This window comes from Medicago sativa, chromosome 6 (assembly GCF_051527215.1).
Source record: "Medicago sativa cultivar Bolivia chromosome 6, Bolivia_mono, whole genome shotgun sequence".
Lineage (NCBI taxonomy): Eukaryota > Viridiplantae > Streptophyta > Magnoliopsida > Fabales > Fabaceae > Medicago > Medicago sativa.
The window spans coordinates 35,756,806-35,773,917 of NC_140754.1; the positions used below are offsets into that span (position 1 = coordinate 35,756,806).

Here is a 17,112-nt window from a genome sequence, read left to right on the forward strand (position 1 = left end):
AAGTAATAAGATAAGCATCAAAAGAGTAAACTAGAACATCATCAAAAACACATAAAGTAAAAAATATATAGGCTTCACTATTTTGAGCATATAAAAACAATAACTATTAAAAAAATGGGTTAAATAAGTTTTTAGTCTCTATAAATATGTCACATTTTATTTTTAGACCTCATAAAAAAATGGCATGTGAAAGTGAAGGATGATAGACACTCTATTTGAAAAGGTGATGAGTTTCTCTCTGACATGCACTGAATCATTTTATATGAAAAGGTGATGAGTTTAATGGTTTAAACTTTGACCCTTACATATCATTGTCTTTGCTGATGCCACTAATCTTTGTAAGAGTGAAGGATGATAAAGACACTCTCTTTTCAACGAGTTAAGATCATCTTCATTTATTAGTCTATCTCTTTTTGGTTACAAGGCTAAAATCAAAATTAGAAAAAAAAAGACAAATGGAAAGAGGCTAGCGCCTCATAAAGAGAACTTTTAATTCATCCGTCCTAAGCAGAGGTAGCATGTCTTCTAGAGGAGAAGAGTGGAGAGACAACTCAACATCATTCGGTGATCCAAGTTTAGCCAAAAAGTCCGCACACAGATTTCCCTCTCTGAGAGAGTGGTGAAGGTAGAAATTACGAGAACTCATGATGTCTTTGATGTTTTGGATGAGAACAGCATAGACATGAAACTGATTTAAATTATCTTTGATGAGGTTGACAGCAAGAAGGGAATATGAATAGCAAGCCAACTCCTCACAATTGAAGTTAATCGCCAACCTTAACCCTTGATAGAGAGCTGTGAACTCTGCAAACAGAATGTCCTGTGAATGATTGATGTAGCCCGAATAGCCTGCTATGTATGTTCCTGTGTTGTCACGAAAGACACCTCCAAAACATGCGCGAATGGGATCACCGAAGCAGCTGTCATCAACATTCAAAATAGTGCACTAACAGTTGTTATTATTCCAGCGGATCAGCCTAGGAGAAGGTGTAGCGCCTGCAACTTTGTGGAATGCATTAGTGATGGAATCTGCCAAACTGGAGATGTTATTGCTGAGCTGGAATTCTGACATGGTTGTATTGCCGAGACACATGTTGTTTCGTTGCCGCAAAATCCACCATAAATCAACAAGAAAGACCGTTGAACGCGAGCAGCCGGATCCCTCCCTCAACCAATCTGACAACGAAATGGAGGAGAAGAAAGGCTGGGAGGAGAAACCGATTTTATTCCAAATTGCAGCAGAAAAATTATAGTCCCTCAAACATTGAAATAGAGTTTCTTCATGGACACCGCATCTAGAGCAATTTGCCGAGTGTATGTTCCGGTGATGGAGCAATGATAAAGTGGGGACAACATTGTGACAGGCCAACCAAATCAAGAATTTGAACTTTTCAGGTACTTTTAATCTACAAATCCAGCTCCATGAATCAGTAACTTGAATATCAGGATTATGGTGAGAGATTAACCACTTGTATCTGCTTTTAGTAGAGTAAATACCTTTTTTTTTATGAGGCCAAATATAAGCATCCATAAGAGATGAGTTGAAATTTAACCGGGTGTTGTTGATGGTTTCTGTTATATCTGTGGGGAGGATGGTGTAGAGAGATTGAGAGTGCTGACCATTATTTGTGATAACATAGTCTATCCATTTCTTTCATTTAGAAAAATAAAGACAAAAAGAATATTGAAAATAATTAATTGTGGTAGGATCCACTTAGTGGTGGAACCCACTACATATTTTTTTTTTGTATCTTTCTCTCACCAAATGTCATTGTCAATTTTTTTGGCTTTCGCACTGGTTTTGCACCCAATGGACGACTAATTCGGCTCGTGCGTAGAGGTATGCACACTAACCAAGCGTTGTTCCCCTTGGGAATCGAACCCAATATTCCCCGGATACGTCCTTGGAAGGAGCTCCTTGCCACTGGAGCCCAAGCAACTTGGTTATTGTCAATTTATTTTTAGCAAATGGAGATGATCTTAACTCTCTTTCAACACACTCCTTTTATTAGGTGAAACCCATTTTGAATGGAAAGGATCTTGTCAATTTGTTTTTAGCAAATGGAGAGAATCTTTATCATTATATGATCCACCAGTTTGAATGAAACCCATTTTTAAAATATGAAACCTACCTTAATTTAAGTCAATAAAAAAATTAGTGATAAAAACATAGTAATGCTAGCAAGCAGCAATTACAAACATTAACAAATTGATTTTACCACTTCCTAAAAAAAAAAAAAAAAAGTTACCACAAACAAAATCATCTCATAGAATCGAAACATTAACCTCCACGTAACAATTTCAGGGATGCATTAGTCATTTCACTCACTCACCCGAAAACCCTAATAATAAGTAGACTAACTCCTTTCAACAACACACAAGAAAGCAGAAGAGTTTTAGATCTTCGCCGCCAACCTCCCTCCTCTCTCTCCCCTATCCCACCGCAAAACCAACATACCATGGTACATATCCATTTTCTTCAACAATCTCAATTTCAAATCCATTTTCTACAAATTTTTTTAGGGATTTTTTTGGTTTAATTTTTGTGATGAATTGTGCAGTCTTTGGTAGCGAACGAAGAGTTTCAACACATTCTGCGTGTGTTGAATACCAACGTTGATGGAAAGCAGAAGATACAGTTTGCTATGACTTCAATCAAAGGTATTGGAAGAAGATTTGCTAACATTTGTTGCAAAAAAGCTGATGTTGACATGAACAAGAGGTATTGTTTCTTCAATTCTTCGTATTTTTAGCTATGATTTTTGTTATTGTTTATAATTTCAATTTTTGATGAAATGATGGGTTTAAAATTTGTAGAGTTCAATATTTGATTTTGTTAGCTACCATTTTTAGTTTTCTTACTGTGTAGAATTTTTATACTCTAATGGGTTCTAAATTTTTAGAGTTTTAGTTTATTTTTTATATTGTTTATTATTCGTATTTTTAATGAAATTGGTACTGGTATATTTTTTTTAAATTATGTCATGATTTATACCGTAATGGTTTTTTCAAATTTTCAAGTTTATATTAGTTTAGTGGTAATTTTTATATGTTTTATAATAATTATATGTTTAAATTAGGTTTATACTGCAATGGGGTGATGTTCAAATAGGTTTAGGGCCTGTTTGGATTTGTTTATTTGAGCTTATCTACCAGTATAAGTTTTGAGAGGCTGTTTTGGAGAATTTATGAAATCAGCTTATGCCATTTTTCAATAACTTTTTTCAACTTGTTTAAAGTTTTCCAACATAGCTTTTGAGAATTGCTTATAACATGTACAAAAACAATTTATTTTTATTTTATCTGTTGCTGTAAAAAGGGCTTATATAAGCCTATATATAATCGCTTATCATCAGCGCTTATGCTATAAGCTGCAAATAAGCTGTTTATCCAAACTTGGCCTAACTACAATGGGTTTACTTAGGTTTTACTGCAATTTTTTTATGTTGTTTAAATAGGTTTTCATGATTTATGCTGAAATGGGTTTTAATTTTTATGTTCTTTAAATAGGTTTTCATGATTTATGCTGAAATGGGTTTTAACAATTTTCAAGTTAAGTGATTATTTGTTTTTTTTTTTTTTGTTTTGATTTTCAGAGCTGGTGAATTGACTGCTGCCGAGTTGGAGAACATTATGACTGTGGTTGCCAACCCTAGGCAGTTCAAGGTCCCTGATTGGTTTTTGAACAGAAAGAAGGATTACAAGGATGGCAAGTTTTCTCAAGTTGTTTCAAATCAACTGGACATGAAGTTGAGGGATGATTTGGAGCGCTTGAAGAAGATCAGGTGATTATATTTGTACATTTAATATTATATGATTGAATTATTATTGCTAATTGATTAATATGATTAAATACAAAACTTTGATTGATCAGATTTTCTTATTAGAAAAAGCTAATTGTCATTCTATACGGTTTGGAATTGTTGTTTTCTTTAGAGTTTTGCATGTTTCTCGTTTGTTCGGTAGTTTTGTGGTACTCATTAGTAATTAGTACTGAATTGCATTCGTTTTGATTTTCGTTGGTACAATCAGTTTTCTATTTTGATTTTCATCTATTGTGTAAGAGCTTTTGTTATTAATCGATACAATCTGTTTTCTACTTTGATTTTCATTGTGTTTCTTTACTTGCTTTCTCACCTAATGTGAATGTGAAAGAGTTTTTGTTATTTGTTTACGTCTTTGGAAAACTTTTGTTGATGCTATTGGTTGTCTATGTCCTTTTCATATTATAATTACGAATGAATTGTTTGCCTAACTGGTGGATATAATCATCATGATGAATGGTACTTCTCAGGAACCATACTAATTAAACGTGTCTGTTCGACATAGTTTTTTTTTCTATATGTAGATATCGAAACACGATTGTTTGATTGTTAAGGGCACACTGACCCTCCCTCAACTTTCTTTCCTTAATCAACATTTTTCTGTTTCATTAGACAGATGGTTTATGTTTTGATTAAACGTGCACAATAATAATTTTGGCAAATGGAAGTTATTGAGTGTTGGTCTGTTACCACATCTGTAGTTTATGTTTTGCCAATAGTGATTGAATGTTTACACATTTGCTATAGATACGACCCATGCTGTGAATTCTACCCTGTGGAGTAAGTTGTGTTGGTGTATTTTGGACCAATGTTGTGAATCCCACCCTATAAGTGTCAGTTTAAATCTTACGCAACCATTCTTCAATTTTGTTGGTAGTTAAGTTTGTTTTGGAAATTTTCTGTTGAGATGGCATGACTTTTGTATATACTTTATTTGAGAATATGTTCCTGTCGTTTTGTTTTATTGTCGGTATATTATAGATATTAATACTTCAATTTCAATTATGCAGGAATCACCGAGGTTTGAGACATTACTGGGGTCTCCGTGTTCGTGGACAGCACACCAAGACTACTGGTCGTAGAGGAAAGACTGTCGGTGTCTCTAAGAAGCGTTGAAGTGTTTCTGTTTTGTTTGCAGAAGAGAAATTATCAGGGAAAGAGTTTAAATTGCGTTCAGACAAGTTTGCAATTATTTATGTTTGTTATTTTCAGTTACAAAATTTTGTTGTTTCCATGACATGGTTTTGAGATACATGTTGGTTTTATAAGATGCAAAGATATTTAGTAGTGTTGTTGAAATTATTTATGTGTTTTTTATTAGGGAGTTTTTGGAAGGAGATAATTGAAGTTTATCTATTAGATTCAGATGCACTTCTTAATATTTTTTTTATAGCATAAATGCTTGTCACTGTCTAGCTTATTTCAAAATATTATGACAATAGTTCATGGACAAGTGATATATTTATTACTTGGGGCACTGTTTGGATAAACAACTCATTTGCAGCTTATAACACAAGTGCTTATAATGATTATTGCTTATGTATAAGCTTGCATAAGCTGTGCTTCTAGCAAAAGATAAAGTAACGGTAGTTGTTATTAAAAAAGCTTATGAAAATTGTCCGTGAGTTGTTTAAATAAGTTGTTTTAATTAAATAAGCCAATCCAAATAGGTCCTTGTTATAAGCTGTTTATCTAGCCATGGCTTTAGCTTTGAATGATTTGAAAATGAATTTATACCTGTAGGCATCGATTTTTGGTGAAAACTGAAAAGATAGAAGTTGAACGAGATTAGATGAAATGAGACCTAACTTCATCAATAATCCAATCTCCATTGTGAGTAACTAACATACTTGAAAAGTTTTGACCACACGAAATAATGAAACACCAAAGGGCACCTCCAATTATGAACTTCAACTAATGTTTATTTAGTTCCAGTAAGGTCACAATCTTAAAGCAGCATTTTTGTACTTCAATGGTGCAACACTAAAAAACTCATTTGGATTTAACAATTTTATTTCACATATTAAATATCATGACAATTTTTGTGATTGGCCAAAGTAATTTGGATCCCACTCTTTAATATTTTTCATTATCCAAATAACGTTACTTCAGAAAGTAACATTACTCCAACTCGTCGAACTCTGATAAAACTTATGAAAATGTTGAGATTTTGACAAACTTATGAAAACATTGAGCTTTTGGCATTACACCACTGAAGTTGCTCTAATAAGCAAAAGTTAAATTAACTTGAATCAGTAGAATCTCCTTAATTATGGACATCCGAAATAATACAAATGCTTGTAACGATAAAAACATCGACAATCACCAACAAAAATAACTTTTAACATAGTCACCTCTAGACTCTAGTGACTGCTCTGAGTATGTTCTCGAGGATGTTCTCGAGGTTCAATTGACAAATGAAAAAGTTTTTGAATCTTTTGTTTAGGAATGAAAGATTTAGGCCATTCTTTGGTTATTGAATTTTTTGTTTAGGAATGAAAGACTTAGGCCATGATATACATTTATCAAATAATACCAACTATGTCTAGAATTTTATAGCAACATAACTTTTGCATCCTCTCTCTTCTCTCCTTCTCAAACCCTAGCCGTCACCCTTTTCCTTTTCTTCCTCTTATCAGAGGGGTGATTTAGGGTCAACTTTGACCCAAAAATCACCCATCCGAGTTTTTTTTTCTCCTTCTATCCTAATTGAATAAGTGATTTCATATATTTTCTGTTTTCTTTCGTTTGTTTTTGTGATTTCGTCGTCTCTGAACGACTCTGTTTGTTTTGATTTCCTGTCTTTGTGCGGTGTGTTTCTGATTTTCTGTCTTAGTGCGGTGTTTATTTGATTCAGGTTGAAAGATTAGCTTTGAGTAAGTGCAGATCCGATCAATGACAATGACTTTGTCGTCGTCAACGTTGCAGATCCGGATACATGAGTATTCCGGAGACTTGAATATAGTCATATTTGTAGGCATATGTACTTTGCCATTTTATGCTATTAACATGGATGTTGTGAGTTTATTCACAAATTCATCTTTTTTGTTTTTAGCGAATTTGGATTTGTATTATAACTCTATCAATTTGATGAATGAATGAATATCGTTTATTTTTGTCAAAATAAAATGTCTAGAATTTTATTTATATACATCGTCAACGTATAAAAGTTTTACTCATACATTTAATGATGTGTTGTTATATCATTTAATAAGTTAAAACACATGATTTTTCAAACCTGTTTAATTGATGTGACAATACTTGTTGAATGCATGTGTAGTTTTTATTTACATTAACAGTATATATACAAATTCCCTACAATGCGAAGGACTACATGCAATACTAGGCATAACTTGTCTCTCAAACACTTTTGCGGAAAATTCTCATAATGAAATTACTCCAAGTTAGACACACTAATCCATGAGTAGAAAATTCTCGGTTGAACTCTTTAACTTCTTATTTGCGATCCATCTCTCTTCTAAACAAATCACGAATTTATCATATATTTTTTTTTAAGTAATTTAATAACTAAAAATTAATCTTTTAAGATGAATAAGTGAGATGTCTAAGGTTCAAACCCCAATTCCCCACGGACAAAAATAAAACACCAATTTATCATATTGATCATCTCTCTTTTATATCTTTTCTCTCAAATGTAGTGTACACTCTAAATGCGTTTGATATGCTAAACAACAAAAGACATGACAAGATACCTTCAGTTGTACAATATTTGATTTGTAAAACTGTTTCAAAAGACATGATAAAATAAAGACAAGGGACAAGACAAAAAAAAAAAACTAAAATTCTTGTCCATCACTAAACCACAACACAACTTTTTGTCTCATATCCAAGATAACATTTTGTCCACAAAAAATCATATTAGGCTAAAAATTAATACCATAAATATTTGTAATATAATGTTTTACCCGTATTATGTTGTTTTATCTTATGATGCTGTGTTTATTTTTTTATTTTTTTTTAGTTTTTGTACCGATTACCAACGCATCAACGATGGACGACTAATCCAACTTGTATGTAGTGTACTGGCCAAGCGTTGTGTTTACCATTTAACAAATCAAACCCACCATTCATGAATCTAGGACTGTCCATATGTCATTTTTCAATTTGAAAATACTAGCCGAAAAAGGAAGTTATCATCACAATCTCAATCATCACCATCCAACAATAATTATAACCTATCTCTCACACAAAACACACCCACCATGAGTCCCTCTCTTTCCATAATCTCCCCTTTAAAAGCCGAATCAACAACAACCCTCATTCCTCCATCCACCACCGATCTCCGCCGATTCCAATGGCGAAGAAACGCAAGTCCGCCGCGTCTAGTCTCGACGAAGTCGATCGGACCATGTATGCTTCCTTCTCCACCGCTGCTAATTCTCTTTCTCAGCTTTACTCTCATGCCATGAATCATCAGAAGCTTTCTTTTCATGCTGGTGAACGTAACGCTCTTGTATGAATACACCAAATCTCTTTCTCTCCTTTTGAATTTTTTTGTTGTTTTTAAATTATTTATTTATTTATTTTTAAAAATGTAATTTTTATTTAGTTGTGTTTGGTTTTATTTATTTTGTTGAAATGTTGTTTTTGTTTTTAAGGTTGTAATGTTATTGGTTTAATAAAATGTTATGATGCTGTATGACTTTGTAAAACCTTCAAGCTATGAAGCTATTAGAGTTGATACGACACCGACACATATAATTACACTGAATTATGTGATTTTTTCAAATTATTAACGGTGTTGGCGTGTTAGTGTTTGTGTCATGTCCGGTGTCCGTGCTTTACATGAACTCGGTATTCCCTTATGTGTGTGGGAGTTTGAAGGTGGTATTTGATTTCTTGTTTTTAGGTTTTTTTTGGTTAACTTTGTTGTTTTGAAGTTTGATTTGGTGTTTATGGTTGTATTGTTGTTGGTCTAATAAAATGTTATGATGTCTGTGAGACTTTGTAAAGACCTAGTTCAAGTTGTGAAATACGGACACTCGTTGTATTAGACGTGTACGGTGTACCTATGTCACCGACACATATAATTACACTAATAAAATGTGTTTTTGATTTAGTTGTATGTGTCTTTATTCATGTTTTTGTTTTTTGATGTTTTTATTTGTTTGTTGTTTTTAAGTGTTTAATTTGGTGTTTATGGTTGTAATGTTGTTGGTCTAATAAAATGGTTACCTGACAATATCAAAATTGATAGGTTAGACGTTTCATGGTTACTCGGATTCGAACTCAAAACCCCCTTAGTTGTATTTGGTTTTATGCAGGCTTTTGTTTTGTTTAAATGTTTTTCTTTTTTGTTTGTCGATTTTAAGTTTGATTTTGGTGTTGTTGGCTTAGAATCTTAGACTATGCTCCTCTCAATGTCTCAGGTTCCCCGGTGCCACTTTCGGTGGGTTAGTTTAACTTCTTGAAAAAAAAAAAAAAATTAATTTTGGTGGTTATGGTTGTAATCTTGTTGCTCTAATAAAATGTTGTTAAAACCTAGCTCAATAGCCAATACTGAAATTGTTACGCCGAATATGTCTCATGATTAACCGGATTTGAATTTCGGGATTCCCGCTTGGATGTGAGTTTAAGGTGGTACTTGCCACTTAATCAAACATTGTTTTGATGTTTTTGTTATTGAATTTTCTTATGTTGTAGAAAAGAGTTGGTGGGTTGTGTTATTTTATTTTTTTTTTTGATTTATTTATGTTGATGGTAGTGCGTCGATGCTTGATTTTTTTGTTTGGAAGTGTTGTTAAATAGCAGCTATAGCGGCGCCATACAGTATGGCTCTGCTATCTGACAATATTTTGTACTGAATAGTGTATTGCAGAACAATAGCGGTTTGTCCCATCAACATTGTGAAACACTATTTTGTTCTGCGCCCATACTGCTACAACGTAGCAGCTATTGTTCTGCGATACACTCTTTAGTACAAAATATTGTCAGATAGCGGCTATAGTGGCACTATAACACTATTGCACAGCAGAATTTTGACAATCCACTATTTTCATATATCTGTGATTGCTAAATACCCATGTTACTTGTTTTAACTTTACTTTTGTGTTTATGGTTGTAATGTTGTTGGTCTAATAAAATGTTATGATGTCTGTAAGACCTAGCTTAACTGCCAATCAAACATTGTTTTGATGTTGTTGAATTATCCCATGTTGTTGAGAAGAGTTTTTGGTTTGTTTTATTTTTTGTGATTTTATGTGAGTGTGTCAATGCTTGATTTTCCCTTGTTGATTTTATGCTTATAATGTTGTTGGTCTAATAAAATGTTGCGTGTTCGTAAGATGTAGCTCAACTGGTAAATTTCAAAATTGTTAGGCTGGATATTTTATGTGGTTACTCGGGTTTGAACTCAGGATTTGTCCTTTGTGTTTATGAGTTTTAAGGTGATACTTGCCACTTAATCAAACATTGTTTTGATGCTGTTATTGAATTTTCTCATGTTGCATGCATGCTTAATTTTCTGTTACAATTTATCTTTTGGGTGGAAAATGTAATTTTGATTTAGCTGTATGTTTTTTTTTTTTTTTTCTTCAGGTTTTTGTTTTGTTTAAATGTTGTTTTTAAGTTTGATTTTGGGTTTTTTGGTTGTAATGTTGTTGGTCTAATAAAATGTTATGTTTCCGAAAGACCTAGTTGAACTAGCAATTCTGAAATTGTTAGACGGGACATTTCGGTAGTTACTCGGGTCGCATTTCAGGATTCCTGCTTTGTGTGAGTTTTAAGGTGGTTCTTGCCACTTAATTAAACATTGGTTTGATACTGTTGTAATGTTGTTGAATTTTCCTATGTTGTAGAGAAAAGTTGGTGGGTTGCGTTTTTTTGTGATTTTTATTTCTTTTTTTTGTCAATGCTTGATCGTCCCTTGTTTTTTATTTTTTATTCTTTTTATTTTTAAGTTTGAATTGGTGTTCACCGCTGTAATGTTATCGGTAAGACCTACCTCAACTGGCACTACTGAAATTGATAGGGTAGACATTTTCTGTGGTTACTCGGGTTTGAACTCAGGATTCCTCCTTTTCCCACGTTGTTTTTGTTTGTTGTTTTTAACTTTAATTTGGTGCTTATTGCTGTAATGTCATTGGTGTGATAAAATATTATGTTTATTGTTGAATTTTCTCATGTTGTAGGGAAGAGATGGTGGGTTGTTATGTTTTCATTTTTTGTGATTCTTATTGGAGTGTGTCAATGCTTAATTTTCTGTTATAAAGTACCGGCTCTGTAGCGGAATTTCGACAAACTGCTATTATTCCTCAATACGCTATTTAGTACAAAATGTTGTCAAATAGTGGTGCGCTATACCACTATTTCATAGAGGATTTTGAACAAACTACTATTGTTTCACAGTACAGTATTCAGTACAAAATGTTGTCAGATAGCGGCTATAGTGGTGCTATAACACTATTGCATAGTTGAATTTTAGCAATCCACTATTTTCTGCTATCTGCAATTGATGACATTAGGATTGATTCTTTGGATGGAAATTTGTCTTTTTTATTGTTATCTTTTACAGCATTGTGCTATGTTATGGATTTAAAAGCTGGAAAATTCTTTTTAAATGCTTTAATCTTAGTTTATAGACAAGAACAATTTGTTGAGGAAATAGTTTGAGTGGAATGTTCTTTTAATTTTGCTGTTTCGACAATGTATTGATAATTTATCAATGTGGAATGTTCTAATGATATCAGGAAAAACTTTATCAGTGGATTTGGAAACAAGAAGAAGGAGGGTCGAGGGTTGCAACAGTTGATGTAGTTAACTACATTCAGGTTAGTTTTCTATAGTATTATTGCATCATTTATTTATGCATGCTTCTGCTGATCGGAAGTGGGGGAAATAACAAACATTCAATACAAAACATATACGCATAGTACTGGTGTGTTGTAGAGAAACTTGTAAACATTTGCGTTTTGAGAGAGATTGACTGTAACAAAGGATTGAAGTTATGACAAGGGAATTATTGCAAATGTATCGTATATGAACATGAAGCAGCTTCGTAAAGCTGGTTTAGTTCAAACCATAGTAGTTAATAGCGGATAGCGGCGCGTAGCGGCCGACCCCAAAAATGCTATAGCGGGATAGCGCCTAGCGCTATGACCGCTATTTCATAACTTTTTGGACAAATTATATAAATAATACACTAGAGTTTACATCACCCGAAATTCCTAATTGGTGTCTTCTTCCCCTACTAATTCCTCCACCGCTGACCTTATCACAGAAATCACAGTAAATCTTTTTCTTATCATTCAAATCCTTCCAATGATTAAATTGCCAAGCAATGTTGAGATTATCACCGGTCCGTTTATGTCTTTGAGCACATGAGTCAACAGACACAGAGTTTGATTGAACACCAGAAGCTGATGTTGCCATGACTGTGTTGTCCACAAAAGCAACAAAAATAAGGAAAAAATAAGGAAACAGAGAGCAGAAGAGAGGATGAACAAAACAGAGGATGTTTGTGATATGTTTATGAACAAGCAGAAGAGAGGATGAACAAAACATAGGATGTTTGTGATATGTTTATGAACAAAACAGAGAGGAAGATTTATAGAAGAGAGCAAACAGAGAGGAAGGTTTATAGAAGAGAACAAAACAGAGGATGTTTGTCAAGAAGTTACAAACCTGAGAGAGCAGATGCGAACAGATCTGAAGGAAGATGCTTTTTAGAGAGAAGATGCTTTTTAGATCTGAAAGGCGATGTAGTAATGAATGAAAGAAGGAAGAGAGAAAGTGAAGTTATTAGGGTTTGACGAAAATGACAAAAATACCCTTGTTTTTTTATTTAAAACCAAGGAGAATCTTGTATTTTCACGTAAAATGAAATAGCGGTGCAAGAGTGCAAAACCGCTATGCAGTGTTGCGGCCGCTATTGCGCCGCTATCTCATAACGCTACGCCTTGGCTTATTGCATAGCGGTCCGGTACCGCACCGCACCGCGCGGCCGCTATTGGCCGCTATAGCGCCGCTATTAACTACTATGGTTCAAACTATGCATTAGTGTAAGTACAGCTGCAACGGTCAATTGTTTCAAAGTACAGCTGTGTAACAGTCAATTGTTTCAAAGTACAGCTGCAATTGCATGGAATAGCTTATATTTGTAAATTTGTTGGGAATATTTGGCTGATACAGCCACGAAAGTGGTTGTGGACGCCTTCCATATGGTAATTGACGTGATTATGGGATGGTTTGCCCTTTTTGGTTGTCAAGTGGTTGTGGTTTGCCCTAATGTGACCTCTTATTCTGTGTAGTATTTTGATTGATGTTGAAATGTTTTCATATTGGAAAGGGTCAATGAATCGGCTAAAATTCTAAGTGGGAAAATGCATCTTGTTTTTTCTGATGCTAAAACCTGTTGTGTTGTGTTCCATGTTTCATTTTCAATAGTTATACAACAGGTAGCTTCTATAAGCATAACTCTGCTATTTTAAATTTTTGCAAACATGATTATTTTGGAAGTTGTTATCCTTTCTTGTGGGCTTGAGATGGTACGAATTGCGCGAGGGACTGGTGAACATTAAAGAGTATATGATAAAGAATACAATAAAAATCTCCTTTCTCTCTCGCTTGCTATGTTCAGTATTTGTAGGATTGTGATCAGTGATCGGGTCATACGACCCAACCTGAAAACACTAGGCTTAGGCCCAAGCTAACATAAAATCCTATGAAGTTAAAAAGGCTGCAACCTCTTGTTTCTCACCTCTGTTCTGTATCTTCAACTTTCAAATGCGTGCCATTGCTCTCATTCTTTTTCTCCGGAGACCATCTTCTGGCAACTTTCTCCGTTGAGTGTCCTCTGATGGCGTCCTCTGGTCGACTATGTTTTCTTTTCTTTCTCTATTCTTTCAAAGTCTTTTTCAGAGTTGACGGATATTTTACACCTACATCCGATGAAAATCTACCATTTTACAATTTCACCCTACTTTTATATTTGCATTTTAAAATTGATGGTATGAATGGAAAAATGGAGGCATCTCATTGCGATGCAAGTGTAACACGGATTTATATTGACAATGTGTGTTAAACCTTTTATTTACCTCTTTATTTTTCATTTTTTTTTCCGTTTGTATGCTGTTAACCTTTTCTCTCCATTGCTTCTTATATTTTTGGATAACATGCTTTTGTTGATTAAAATTCACTCTTTTTTTTTTTTTATCTTTTAAAAGATTCATTTTGTTCCTTATTTTCAAAATGTTTTACCAGTTCATCATTTTACTCATTGCCATTGAATGTGAGTTAAGCTGACCGTTAGCTATCTCACGTGGTGGCTGTTAAATGTCAAAATGAATTTGAGTCGGGGTTCATCACACTAATTTTATTTTTTCTTTTTTTAATGCTGTTATTTTTTTTTATTCCCTCATTTCTTCTTTTTAAATTCTTTTCCATCTCCTTTTGTATTTTTTTTTTTTTTTTTATATCTCCTTCAAATTCAATTCTGTATTACTGTTGTGTGCCCGCTTTACCAAATAGAGAATAAAATGATTATATTTGGGGTTTAGGAAGACATTTACTCTGTATATGTTTCATTTTTTTAAAATAATTTTTTCTGTATTTTTTATTCTACCTGCCAAAAGTGACCACACTATTTGCCATATTTTTAGACGGCGGTTGTTTGGCTGGCATCTTCCATTGGCAATGGTGACTGTGATTGAGAATTCTCGGAAAATAGAACTATGGGATTGTTACTATTGTTGTTATTTTTCCATTTATCTGTATGGTTAGGTTTTCCAAAATTGACGGAATAAATCATATCCGACACAAGTATACATATGATACCCATTGATCCGCATCCTAGGAGTATGTTCCAAATTTTTAAAAGAAATTATTGATTGACACATTTAGGATACTTCAATATTTTGGGGTATAACTAAAAGATCTTGTAATAAAGCTTTTTGTACAGCCTTGTTCTTCTTCATCTTGTTGTGAGCATAAGTGAAGTACAAATTTCTCCATTTATTCTGAGATCTAAAAAATGAGACATGCTTGTGGGATATTGGTGAAGATGTACATGATCCATTGTTGATGGCAGTGATCATTTTCTAGAATTGGTAGAGTTGTGTGGTGTTTCATTCGGGATTTTTGGTCATCCCCCAAGAGTTGATGTTTCGACGACTGCCCTCTATGCGGTGTTTCATTTGGGCTTTTTGGTCAGCCCATTTGTAGGTAGCCCTTTCTTAGACACCAACAAGCAGGATTTGATAACATTTGATAAGTATCTACGCACTTGAGGAATCCTCTCTTAAAAAATAACTATTAAGGGGGAAGATCATAATACACAAGTCCTTATCTATATATTATATTTGATAAGAGAGAAATATGCATTTAGGCTTATTGTTATAATTATGAATATGTCTTTGTATGGCATGATCACCATCTGTATATATCGTTATATACTCCCTCTGGTCCTATATGGAAGAAACATTTAGGTCAACAAAAGGTGATGCATCTGGTTAAGAATTTGGACCAAATACATCAACTGTTGTTGACCCAAATATCTCTTATAAATAGGACCAGAGTGATTTATTAATATAAAAAATCGTATCAAGTATCTAGGCGTCGTAGTTATTTTGTTATCATTCAGTTATGCATTGTTAAACAAATAAGAGGGTGATAATATAGATGTAGTGTGACATTCGGGATGCTTAATTCTTTAAAATTATTGGTACATGATTTTGGTACCTAAGTAAATACATGTATTAAATTTTATTTCACTACTTGCAGAATGAGTTAGATTATTGTGGAGAAGAGCCATCCATGTCACCCAGAGCACCACCGCAAAACCAGCAGCCACAACCAATGATGCCTGTCACCAGTTCAGGCTTTCCAGTCACTTCAGGATCTTCTGGCCAAACGATAGCTGGGGCCGGGCAAGGACTCCGCTCTGATTATTGTGAAACTCAGCCGAAGAACTCGGTGTTTTCAAATGCATTATCAAGCCCTGTTCGTCGAAATCTTCAGCTTTATCAAATTGGTGAGGGTGGAAATCGCAGCTTTCTGCACAATCAAAGCAGCGAATCAAATGCAGTTAGTTCCAATAATGATTCTGCCATGGATATGCATGCAGACTAGTCCTATTCTTGTCTATTGGTTTGCCCATTAAATTTTTTATCTGACCTATCTTCTGCAAAAGAAGCCAACAACCATCACAATTCCTTGTCTGGATTTGCTTGCTCTTTGGATCGTGCAAGAAATGATAAGAGGGTGGAGCTAATTCTTGTTACATTTTTGGTATGCTTACGTCGACCAAGCGATTGGTTTGGAGTCTTAAATGTCCTCTGTAAAGTTTTTCAATGCGTTTTATTTTGAACCTTTAGATTTCAGGGGTTGCTTCTCTTAGAAGTTTCCCTTGTAAATCTGTATTTGTCCACAGATTCTATCCATATGGCGATTTACAGTTGTTGACGCCGGTTTTGCTCTTTGTTTTTTTATATTTTTTTTTGTATTCTAAATTTCTTCAAGGGGGTTGATTTTATTCTACTTGTACTTTTTAACATTAAGGGTTAAGTTTGTTTTGATTTTTATCTGTATTTAAATTGTATATATTTTTAAGCTATGTATTAACGAAAATAGTGCTGTACTAGACACTTAAAATAGTGGTGAATTAGGATTGAATATCGGTTAGATGAGCTATCCACATTTAGTGTTCGATATGTCTTGAATAGCACCTCAAGTGGAAGTGGAAGGAACCTTGGTGACCTATGCGAAACTACAAAAAACCTATAGCTTGAATATCATTTTTTTTAAAGTTTAAGTGAATAAATTTAAATTGATATTTCAATTAGATCTGCGTCTTTGATTGTTGGGTTATTGTATGTATGTATGTATGTATGTATGTATGTATGTATGTCTGTGTGTGTGTGTGTGTGTGTGTGTGTATATATATATATTTTTTTATTTTATTTTATTTTTATTTTTATTTTTATTTTTATGGTTAGCGTAGTCGAAATGCTGCAAAAATAAAAATAGAATAAAATCAAGCACACTCAAATGACAACACTCGAGTTCAAACCCTGGAACTGGTGTCCCATGTCGCGTTCACCATAATGAATTGCATAGTGAACTGATTTTATTGGCTCTCTGAGCTTGTTTTATGTGAAAGATATGAGTTCGAGGTGTTTGCGAGTCTAGTTTTTTTTGGTGGTGGCCGGGGTTTGAACCTCGAACTTAGCAAGTCTAGTTTGTTGCTACATATAACACTACTAAAAAACAAAACCATTGATTATGACACGAAGCAAGCATTGCAACTATTTTTTTTAAATTAACAAAATAT

The 17,112-nt window shown here is 33.8% G+C and overlaps 3 protein-coding genes and 1 long non-coding RNA gene across 4 annotated transcripts; 2 read left to right on the forward strand and 2 right to left on the reverse strand.

Annotated features, from left to right (window-relative positions):
• Positions 1 to 466: 466 nt before the first annotated feature.
• LOC146914805 (uncharacterized) lies at positions 467 to 1,072 on the reverse strand. Its single transcript, XM_085721144.1, has 2 exons — positions 978 to 1,072; positions 467 to 920 (listed from the first exon to the last, which is right to left on the reverse strand). The coding sequence occupies exons 1-2, from the start codon at positions 1,070 to 1,072 to the stop codon at positions 467 to 469; spliced, it is 549 nt and encodes a 182-aa protein (XP_085577270.1).
• A 1,305-nt stretch (positions 1,073 to 2,377) lies between these two features.
• LOC146914806 (small ribosomal subunit protein uS13z/uS13y/uS13x-like) lies at positions 2,378 to 5,183 on the forward strand. Its single transcript, XM_085717511.1, has 4 exons — positions 2,378 to 2,462; positions 2,562 to 2,722; positions 3,597 to 3,785; positions 4,835 to 5,183. The coding sequence occupies exons 1-4, from the start codon at positions 2,460 to 2,462 to the stop codon at positions 4,938 to 4,940; spliced, it is 459 nt and encodes a 152-aa protein (XP_085573637.1). The 5' UTR covers positions 2,378 to 2,459; the 3' UTR covers positions 4,941 to 5,183.
• A 2,839-nt stretch (positions 5,184 to 8,022) lies between these two features.
• LOC146914807 (uncharacterized) lies at positions 8,023 to 16,409 on the forward strand. Its single transcript, XM_085717512.1, has 3 exons — positions 8,023 to 8,298; positions 11,534 to 11,614; positions 15,564 to 16,409. Exons 1-3 carry the CDS (start codon positions 8,140 to 8,142, stop codon positions 15,909 to 15,911), a joined length of 588 nt encoding a protein of 195 aa, XP_085573638.1. The 5' UTR covers positions 8,023 to 8,139; the 3' UTR covers positions 15,912 to 16,409.
• LOC146914808 (uncharacterized) lies at positions 12,155 to 12,605 on the reverse strand. Its single transcript, XR_015014398.1, has 2 exons — positions 12,468 to 12,605; positions 12,155 to 12,217 (listed from the first exon to the last, which is right to left on the reverse strand). It is a non-coding gene; the product is annotated as an uncharacterized LOC146914808 (long non-coding RNA).
• Positions 16,410 to 17,112: the final 703 nt, after the last annotated feature.

Excerpts from the sequence above, each read along its gene's own strand:
- LOC146914805 (XM_085721144.1), bottom strand. The coding sequence starts at position 1,072 with ATGTCAGAATTCCAGCTCAGCAATAACATCTCCAGTTTGGCAGATTCC. Across the intron at positions 921-977 it reads GGCGCTACACCTTCTCCTAG|CTGCTTCGGTGATCCCATTC; the intron begins GCTGATCCGCTG and ends TGTTGATGACAG.
- LOC146914806 (XM_085717511.1), top strand. Across the intron at positions 2,723-3,596 it reads GATGTTGACATGAACAAGAG|AGCTGGTGAATTGACTGCTG; the intron begins GTATTGTTTCTT and ends TTTGATTTTCAG. Across the intron at positions 3,786-4,834 it reads GAGCGCTTGAAGAAGATCAG|GAATCACCGAGGTTTGAGAC; the intron begins GTGATTATATTT and ends TCAATTATGCAG.
- LOC146914807 (XM_085717512.1), top strand. The coding sequence starts at position 8,140 with ATGGCGAAGAAACGCAAGTCCGCCGCGTCTAGTCTCGACGAAGTCGAT. Across the intron at positions 8,299-11,533 it reads CTGGTGAACGTAACGCTCTT|GAAAAACTTTATCAGTGGAT; the intron begins GTATGAATACAC and ends TAATGATATCAG. Across the intron at positions 11,615-15,563 it reads ATGTAGTTAACTACATTCAG|AATGAGTTAGATTATTGTGG; the intron begins GTTAGTTTTCTA and ends CACTACTTGCAG.